The sequence below is a fragment of the Zootoca vivipara genome, chromosome 7, assembly GCF_965207765.1.
Source record: "Zootoca vivipara chromosome 7, rZooViv2.hap1.1, whole genome shotgun sequence".
NCBI classification, from domain to species: domain Eukaryota; kingdom Metazoa; phylum Chordata; class Lepidosauria; order Squamata; family Lacertidae; genus Zootoca; species Zootoca vivipara.
The window spans coordinates 43,049,605-43,059,786 of NC_142590.1; the positions used below are offsets into that span (position 1 = coordinate 43,049,605).

At 41.6% G+C, this 10,182-nt stretch overlaps 1 protein-coding gene across 1 annotated transcript; it reads left to right on the forward strand.

Moving 5' to 3' along the window:
• The first annotated feature begins 425 nt into the window (after positions 1–425).
• On the forward strand, positions 426–9,920 carry ATPAF1 (ATP synthase mitochondrial F1 complex assembly factor 1). Its single transcript, XM_060277474.2, has 9 exons — positions 426–665; positions 1,424–1,532; positions 2,521–2,556; positions 3,128–3,190; positions 5,006–5,056; positions 6,052–6,099; positions 6,998–7,093; positions 8,540–8,647; positions 9,471–9,920. The coding sequence occupies exons 1-9, from the start codon at positions 439–441 to the stop codon at positions 9,669–9,671; spliced, it is 939 nt and encodes a 312-aa protein (XP_060133457.2). The 5' UTR covers positions 426–438; the 3' UTR covers positions 9,672–9,920.
• The last annotated feature ends 262 nt before the right edge of the window (positions 9,921–10,182 follow it).

A 10,182-nucleotide genomic window follows, 5' to 3' on the forward strand; every position in this document is an offset into this window, starting at 1 on the left:
TTGGAAATATACATCCAGTGGTTTTTTTTCCTTTAATTTTTTTGGGGGCCCCCAAGAGAGTGGGGCCCTAATCTGTAGCTTGTTTAGCTTATACGTAAATCCGGCACGTGTGGACCACCCCGTGCTCCACCTTTCCCGTGGAGAAAGGATTTAGCATTTAGCAGTCGGAGCTGGTCTGGGGAAGCTTCCTCCGCACCAGAACTGCACAGGATCGGCCTGTACCAGCAGCAGCGCACCCTCAAAGATTAGGGGGCTTCCTGGGTACCTGCACCCTCCTTCCCCGTGTCCGCCGCCGCCCATTCAAAAGGATTCGCTGCAACTCCCCCGCCGCCTCCGCCTGTGGTTTCTTCCTCCACCGGAACTTTTGTGCCGGGCCGCGGCGGCGAGGAGGGCAGTGTTCCGCGTTGCTCTCCGCGGATGTGGGCAGACCGGAGCGGGATGGCGGCGGCGGGGCACCTGCAGCAGCTGTGGTGGGGGGCGGCGGGGCTGGGGCTGTCTCGAGGGGCGCTGGTGGGGCGCTTCGCCCCCCTGCGGCCTCTGGGCCTGCTGCTGCCCCCGCAGCCTCGACTTCTGGCAGTCTCGGTTCGCGGGGCGGCAGGCGGCGGGGGCCTGGAGGCGAACCCTTTCTTCGCCAAGTACCAAGGCAAGATCCACGAACTCCGCAGGTAACAGAAAAGGCAGAGATGTCCCGGGCAGAGGATCGGGGGAAATGATGGGCCCGACTCCCTCCTGGGTTACTATTATTTGGGGGGCGGGGATCTGATAGCAACCTCCAAGTCCCAAAATGACCAAGAGTGCCCTTTCCTCCGCTTTGCTTAGGCAAGCTCTCTGTGTATGGCAAGGGCAGTGGCGTTTTTTTTCCTTTTAAAAATATGCTCAGGGGTACTCTCATTTTGACTCAAGAAAACCACCATTTTATAGTTCAAATCGGGGGAAATAAAGACAGTAAATTGAGAAAAGTACAAAGATTCACAAAATGTTCAGGGGCCTGCGTCCACCTCCCCCAGAAAAAAAGCACTAGGCAAGGGTATGTATGTAACCCTGGGCACATTTGTAACTCCATTAGACTCGCTTCAGGATCAGGCTCTCACCCGCCTCTCCCGTATTTTAAAAACTTTGCTTTGCCACACCTCATAAGGTTGTTTACTCTCCGCCCTAACCTTGTTAGGTCCCCTGATTTAGGAGCTGCTATTAATCAGAAATAGTTGCTGCTTGTAGTTTTGCTCTTGCAGGACTTCCGATTAGCCGCGCGCTAATGGGTTGCTGCTCTCCTGCCATCCTGTTGTTTTGCTCGCGGGGATTGAAAGCTAAACGGATATTTTTTGGCCCACCCTGAGCTCCTTGGGATCGGGCGGGAATAAGCTGAAAATGAAACACTCGCGAGTGCCTGGCAGCTATATAATCAGGTCGAACTTTGATTCAGATCCAATCCAGAAATTTTTGAATCCCGACTGGATCAAAGGAGCGAAGTGAAAAAGCAGCCTGTGGGAGATTCGAAGCAAGCAGAGTTTATCAGAATGATGGAGAAAAAGGCAAGGCCAATATCCAAACCTCATTTGTCAGATATTTTATTTATTCCGGATTGCTATTTACATGTGTGTGAATGTGTGTAGCTGTGCACAGATGGGTTCCTGTCTTGTTTAATTTATGCTAAATGCTTTTCAAACAAATTAATGAAAACCTTTGTGATGGTTGCTAGATCTTGCATTCCAGTTAGCTTAACAAAACATGTTTGTTTTGGTATATACAGTACACACATTTTACATGACCACACAGAAAATGTAACAATGAAGAAAAAGAGTAGTTATTCAATGTTTTCAGATTATTTTTATACGTTGTAAAAACCACCAACAGTTTTTGTAAATACTTGTGCTAAAAGACTTACAAATTGGTGGGATGGGCTGGGGGGAACCTGCTATCTCCCTAATTTGGTGCTTTAAAAAAAAACTTCGATAATACAATCTAGTGCATGTCTACTCAGAGGTAAGCCCCATTAAGTTGTCAAGAATGCTTTGATGGTGTTTCCTGCTTGGCAGGGGGTTGGACTGGATGGCCCTTGTGGTCTCTTCCAACTCTATGATTCTATGAGACAGTCTTAGGTAGGTGTGTATAGGGTTACCCTGTAAAAGTTTTTAAAGGGACTTTATTATCCAATAAACTGACATTGCAGCCCAGTTATTTTTGTAACAATGTATATTTTTATAATAAATACTCAATAATATAAAAAAGGTTTTCTCTTTAAAGGCTTGGAAGTTTTTGATTTGGAAATCCCTCCCCCTCCAAATCTGCAATTTCACATTATATCATCAGGAAATCTGTGTTCTACACTACCATTAATTGCAATGTTTTCCACACTATGCCTTAGCCTATGTATTATTTTTAACTATCTGGGTATGTGTGTGTGTGTGTCTAGATTGCTCTCCTTCCTGGATAAATAGCTTTAACAATTTTTTCATTAATAAGGTTATGATGGCATGAAGGATATCTATTTAAAATAAGTATTTTTATGTTTAATTTTAGTTCAAAGAATCACTTCATGGGTTCACAAAAAACAAGGTAAGCTGGTATTTTTGTAAAGCAGCCTTTCTTTTCTTATTTACCTTACTTGGGATTATGTATGAAGGACGTGACTTTCAGTTCATGTTCAGCCTTTGCCTTATGTGTGACTGTCAGCGAAGTTCTCCTTCTGAGGATGCAGACAGACAGCTGTTTTTTTAATGAGATCTACATAAAGTCTTGTGAAGAACTAGCAGAGTCTAGTTCTGTGACCGGCAGCTAGTTGCCTTCCATCTATTTGGACTACAGCTTCTTGTGCTGGCTGGGAGTTGTCATCCAAAACAGCTGGAGGGCACCAGGCTAGCAGAAGCTGTGTTTGATTGCCTCCCATGAGCTGTCAGATTTTGTGCTGTTTCCTGCCTCCCCTCCACACCTTCTCCCCTGACAGCCCATTAGGTTTTCACAGAAGTCTTATAATTACTATTATACCTTCTTATTGGACATTGCTGCATTTTTGTCTTTCATGATGGATTTGTCCAAGTATGTATGTGCAGTAATTCAGACTTTTTGTTTCTTTTCCTCATATCATAGTGTTTCAGCTGATGTGGTTAACTGTTGTCATTTGTTACAGACACTTGATTCTATCCTTAATGTGGAGATGATGAAACGGAAGAAGCCCGAAGAAATAAAACAGGTGACCCAAACTGAAGTGGTAGAAACATATTCCATTTAGCTTTTGCAAATCTTTTTATCTCAACAGAAAGTATTTCTTCGTGTTAACTTGTGAAAGTAGATATGTAGCTATAGATATATATCCAAGGGCTCACAAGACACTGGGCAGTTTCACACATGCCTGTTTCTTACATGGAGACACTAGCTGTGAATAAAAATAGGAGATTGCTATCAGGTGTGACGTACAGGGAAGTGTCTGTTATGAATCAGGCAGCTGCTATTCACTACACTTCACTCATAATGATAAACTCATGGTTGTTATGCAAAGAGATAATTTCCTTGTGAGAACAGTAATGGGCAGAAGTCTGTTCCCATATATTGCTTGCCTGTTCACTGAGATCTTCATCGGATGCTGTTTGGGTGCCCCTTTCTTTCATTATGTGGTGTGGTGGGTCCCTACCAAGGATAGGGGCTTTTTTTTAGTGTAAGCCCACTTTTAGAATACTCTCTGTAAGAAGAGTCACTTAGTACCCACCTTGGTGTATTTTTAATATCAAATTGTTTTCCCCAGGTCCTTTTAAACATCAGCTGATGCTTATTTATTTAAATAAATAGAATAAAACCACCACATTTCCCCCCTGTTCTGATGGCTGAATTGTATCCAGCTAAGTTCTACTCAGTTAAGCCCATTTAAATTACCTATATTTGTCATCCCCATTAATATCAATAAGTATGCTCAAAGTAGGACTACCACTGGGTATAACCCAGAGAAAACAAGCAAGAAGAAAGGGAGAAGGAGGTAAGATGCATACACACTGATTGATGACATTTTCAGATATTCCAAAGGGTATCTTGTCAACCTAAATATTTTGTTTGTTTGTTTTATACTTCTGCATGCTATTTTATTATTATTTCTTTTATGGTGTCCATATGTTGTTTGAATTGTTAGCTGCCCTGAAAGCGCTGCTGATGGATAGGATAGATATCCATTAATAGCTCCCCATTCAGAAGCGTGGTCCAGCCTCTCCGCATCAATTTTTTCCTATGCCCCTAGACTCAATGGGTTTATTTGATGGCAGTAAAAATTAAAAACATCAGATACAGTGCTGGGGTGGTTGTAGCCCAGCACCCTGTTGAGGATTCAACTTAGCCCCTCCTAGAGCATCTGATCAGTCAATGATGAGCAGAGAGTGGGCCATAATTTCCACTCCTCAGCACATTACCTGAGGAGAGGGAGGCTATGTGTGGGCATGCAAAAATATGTACAATAGTGTTGGGTGGCTGCACCCACCCCTAGCATGTGACCCCAGATGCTTGGCCAAAGGTGAATGTGGCTAAAAAAAGGTTAGCCACCTAGGAAGTAAATAAATAAAATAATTTATGGAGTGATCCTCCATTTATTCCAAGCAGATCCAATCCATCAGGGCTGAAAAACGCAACAGTCAAGACCAAGCTTCCATTAGTATTAACTAATCATATAAGTAGTAATGTGAATATATGACTACTGCATTTGGGTGGTTTCCAACAATGGCTGCAATTCTAAACCTACTTACTTGTGAATAAATTCTGTTGCATTCAGTAGGACTTACTTATGTGTAGACATGGTTAGGATTGTAGTGTTAGACACCCTCAGGGTAGACCGATTGAAATTAGTGGTAAATAAGTTCATTGATTTCAGTGGGTCCACACCAAGTATGACTTAGTTAGCCATCACTAAGTCATCTTAGGTGATGGTCTATGAAGTTAATGTACTTCTTTCTTTCTTTCTTTCTTTCTTTCTTTCTTTCTTTCTTTCTTTCTTTCTTTCTTTCTTTCTTTCTTTCTTTCTTTCTTTCAGATATGGAAGCAGTATTATTCTGGAGAAGACACAGTTTATGCAGTTATTCCTGTAAGTACAGTCAATACACAACTGTGTGAGTGCTGTCGAGTTCAGGGCACACAGGTCTGCTACGCATAATATCTTTTGCTCTTAGCAGTTACAGTTCAGTTCAGTAAGTTTATTGTGCTGGCTGAAGGCCATGACAAGCCATACAAGCACTAAAAAAATATAGAACAAATCCTCTGCTTAAACCAACAGAACCGTGCAATGGAAGCGAGACTATAAATGGGAAGCCACCATGAAATACAATGTATTTCAAATTATATACTGTATCCTAATCTTCCTTGCAATTTACTGCTACCTGTATTTTGTCCAAATCCTTTTTTGCTGCCAGTGCAAAAAGGGCCACTTTATGAGTCACTGAGGTGTTTGAGTTATTCAGCAGCCACAGAACCCTCTCCTCCAAGAAGGGACTGCTTTCTTGAAGAAACGGGATTTAAGAAATGTCTCCTAGGTTCTCTGTATAATGGGCAATGTAACAAATAATGAAGAGTGTTTTCTACTTGTGGTTGCCTACATATACAGAGTCCATCTGCATATGGAATCTGATAAAGTCCTTAGATATTATAAGTGGCAATTAGCTATTCAGACAAGAACACTCAAGCACCTCTGATGGATTGATATAAACCTGAAGCAAAATTGAATATTCTTAGTACAGACTAGAAGGCGTTGGAATTCTTCTAAAAGTATGGCATTATATTATTTTTGCTGAATTTTCACACAAATGAAAATCAGTCTTACTGATTTTATAGGTCTTCAGAAGTTAAAAGGAAGTGTTTTAATGTTGATATGTACTGTGGTTTACTGTCATTTTTAATATTTGATTTTTTGAGTTAACCATTTTTAATGTTTTGTTATTTTGCAAAACACTGCAAGCAATTGGAATGATGGGGTGTAAATAAATGTTTTAAATAAACAAAAGCAAACCCCAAACACCTAAGCTTTCTTTACTAGCACTGAGAGTTAGTTAAATATGCTTTCTTCGCCCCCCTTTCTTTCTACAGGGAAATACTTTTGATCTGATATGGAAGCGAGTTCAGGACTGCCCGTCTGTAAGTATAGCACATGTGTCTTGATTGATTTCTTTTGGAATGGAGCTTTTTTTATCAAGGTTATCATGCTTCCTACGCACCTTGATTTGCCTCTGTATTACAATGGATAACATGTTGGATTTGGAACAGGATTCCCTAAATTTAAATTTCCACTGCACTTTGAAGCTCATTTGCTGATCTTGGACACTGTGTTTCAGCCTGACCTACTTTGTAGGGCTATTTGTAAGAGTAACCCTTTGTACACCTTCTGAGTGCCTTGGAGTAAATACAGAATACAAATGCTATAAATCTCTTTAACATCTAAGTGACAGTCAAACATAAATATACAAAGTGTAGTTCAGACGTTGAGCTCTAAGGCCTAATGACTAATTTGAAAACCTTGGTATTGTGATATTTTTGTCTATCCATTTATTTTTATAATTTTTTTTGTTTTACAAGTAATAGTTTATAACAATCCAAATTACATCCATATTTTGAGATTTCACCAAATCTCTGGACTTCTCACCTTCCCCTCCATGGGTCCTCTCAACTGCATATTATTTCATAATCCATACTTTGTATCTTTCCATATTGTCCATGATGTACATTTTGCCTATCCTAATGCCTGTTCCCCTACTGTACAGGTTGTGGGCAAAACTGGTCTCAGCTAAGCCACTGGGGACTGAGAAGGGGCTCTTTCTATGTAAATAATTGGTCTCTGTAGTCTAATTATTCCGTCTCACTCAGTTATTGTGGCTGCAAAATTTTATTCTCAAAGCTTCTGTGTTTCTGATTTCATCCTGAGCTGGGATTTGTGAACTGCCCTGAGATGTTACAATGAAGAGCAGTGTATAAATCCAATAAAGAAAGATAAAGAAATTAATTTAATTTAATTAACCTATTTGATTTCCCCCACCAGTTTCTATATCCACTGCCAAGAAAGGAGGGCTATGAATTTTTTGTGGGCCATTGGTCAGGACCAGAACTCCACTTCACTTCTCTGATAAACATTCAAGTAGGTGAACTTTGGCAAAACTGATTGCCAGAAACAGACTTGGAAGTAGAAACTGTGTTTTTTAAATTACATTTGCTCCTGTGTAAAATATTCCATAAAAAACATTTCACGTGGACACTGTTAATGCAGTATTACTTGAGCTGTGGGATTTCAAGGGGTGCCTTTTCGGTTCTGAGGCTTTCCGAAGATTGCTCTAAAATGGAGGCTAAGGCAGAGCAAATTAAACATTTTATTTGCAGATACAGTTGTTCATTTGTCCTTACTGTTAGCCTTATAAAAGTGTCTAGCCACTTCAGAGCAAGACAAGATACTCAGCCATGTTTCAAAGTCAGCTTCGTGTTTAGCTTGTTCTAAACTGTTCGTCAAAGACTCTGGGTTTGGATGAAACAGGAATCCCTAGTTAATAGAATACTTACCTGGTTTGGTTTGCTCTGGCTGTGAAGGGCTTGCCACGCACGGCCAAAAGGTTCATTCATATCTCAGTTCATTAAGCTGAGATATCATTGTTCAAAGTCTCTCTTCAGAGGTGTGTACAGTACAGACATGGAAAGTTAAACAGTTGTTGGAGCTAACTGTGTCCTGTAGTAAAATACTTCTTTGTCTTCTAGTTCATTCGGCTTCTTTTAGAGAAATTCAACATTCCATCACAACTTTCTCCTGGTTTCTTTGTTTAAGTTTCCCTATTCTTTGCATTCTCGTGTGTCTCTGGTTGGATCTCTCCCCCCTTTTTCTCTGGCTGGAGCTATCCTCTGTTTTAAGAGAAATTGTTTTTAACGTTGGAAGATTGAGAGTTGGAATATTTGTGTTCCTACTAGTTGAACATGGGTTTTGAGAGGCCGACGAGCAAGGATATCTTCATAGATGTTAACACATTGGTCTCACCAAAATAATTGTGAGAAAACCTTGCCTGGAAAAACAAAGTAGTTCGGAGCTTTTCAACTTTAGGCTTCTGCATGACCCATTCTAAAATAGTTTCACATTGTTGTTGAGCAGAGGTTTCCAAACTTTTCATGTTGGTGACACTTTTTAGACATGCATCATTTCGTGACGCAGTGATTCAGTTTCACTAGCAAACCGGAGGTTAAATTAACCCCTTTCCAGCCCTGGGTGGAGCACGTGCAGGATTCGCATGACACACCTACACATTGCAGCCGCTACTCTAATGTGTCACGACGTGTGACACTAACATGGAAAGCTCTGTTGCAGAGGCTTCAGATTCCTAAATATCAGCATAGTTTTCACATGCAAACCTAGAATGTTCATTAGGACTGTTAATGTTTTGATTTCCTATATCTGGTGGGTGAGTTTTTGGGCCTGGAAGGTTTAAGATGCATTGAATTAAGTTTTGAAATGATTAGCTCATTATTGAAAGTTCTGGCTTCTGATCTTTTGCTGAAGGACCACATTGTGTATACTTCTTAATAATATAATTTTTATTTCCTTTAGTCTCGAGGGGAATCTGCACCCACCCAGTTGGTCCTGTTTCATTATCCTGAGCTACAAGAGGAAAAGGGCATTGTACTGATGACAGGTGAAATAGATCCTAGATTTTTGGTAAGCATCTTGGTTCTCACTGCCAGATGAAGAACGTGAGCTCCCAGCTCTGTTTCTGTCAAAGCCTTTAAAATGTAAATCAGATCAGAACATAGGTAAGGCACCAGGTTGCAAGGTAAAGCAGGTACCTTCACCAGAGGAGAAGGGAAGCCAATCTGCAAATCCAAGGCTAGCACAGGTTCATTCCCACTGTCATAAGCTATGGTTTATGCAGGCATGGCCAAACTCGGCCCTCCAGCTGTTTTGGGACTACAACACTCATCATCCCTAGCTAACAGGACCAGTGGTCAGGGATGATGGAAATTGTATTCCCAAAACAGCTGGAGAGTCAAGTTTGGCCATGCCTGGTTTATAGTGTCCAGAACACAAACAGCATGTTGTTTCCCCCTTTTAACATTCTTGTTGGGTTTGTTTTTGCAGCTGAGAGTCTCCTTGAAGCATTCTCTTTTACATCTTTTGCATTTGATTTTTTTGACATGAGTGAGCATTCAATCTTGAAATTCATGCACTCCTTCAATTGTGAGGTGTAGTAGTGTTGGGGGGGGGAGAGCAGTATCACGGTGGTGCGACATTCAGTTTCATAACCAGTGTTGCCGTGGTGCCAGGAACCTGATCGACTCTGCACCACAAGCACTGGGCTTTTACATTGCAGCTGGATTAGCCATCCCTATGACACAAAGCAGGATAGTCGCAAAACATGGATCCGCAGTCCATTCCTGGACTTGGGTCAGCTGGTGAAAGCAGGGTGGTCTTTGGACTGGAGAAGGGCTGTCACTGACCTGACAACTTTAATTTGTGTGTCTTTCTGTTTTACACCTTACAGACTGTCACAGAAGCCCAGTGCCTAGCCAGCCAGGTGCAGCTTTTTTACGCCACGGACCGTGAAGAGACCTACCGTTTAGTGGAAGAGTTTAACCACCGGCCAAATGAGTTTAAGTACATGTCTGTAATTGGTGAGCTTGAACAGAGCAGGCTGGGGGAAGAACTTAGGCCTCAGCAAGACACCCCATCGTCCACTGCTTGAGTGGTGGGAGAAGCCTTGAAGAGACATGGCGGGTATCGGAAGCGCTCTTGCCTTGAATTCTGGAGCTGCTGCTTCCAACTGAAATAATCTTGATGGGAAAGGGGTGACATTGACATCTGATGGGGAGAAGAATATCTTACAAAGTGACCTACACATCTGGGAAACACCTTTGTTTCTGGCTGGTAAGAGAAAGAAGGAAAGCATAACATCGATATCCACCTGGTGATGTTTGGCATTTGCTTCCCCCCCCCCCAAAAAAAAACACCACATGCACACAGACCAGCAAATTTCAGCATTTATTTTAAAGGTTTATTTAAATTTCTTCATTCAGCAAGGGAATGTAATTGGACGGGGGGAGGGGGGAGCTAGGTGACACTACTGTTGATGGATGCAGTGAGTTTCCCAACAACAACAACAAATCATTATTTACATCATAATGTGCTACGTAAAACACAGTCTAAGCAAAAAGGACAATTCCCAGCCCCAGAGAGCTTAAAAATCTGACGGTAGG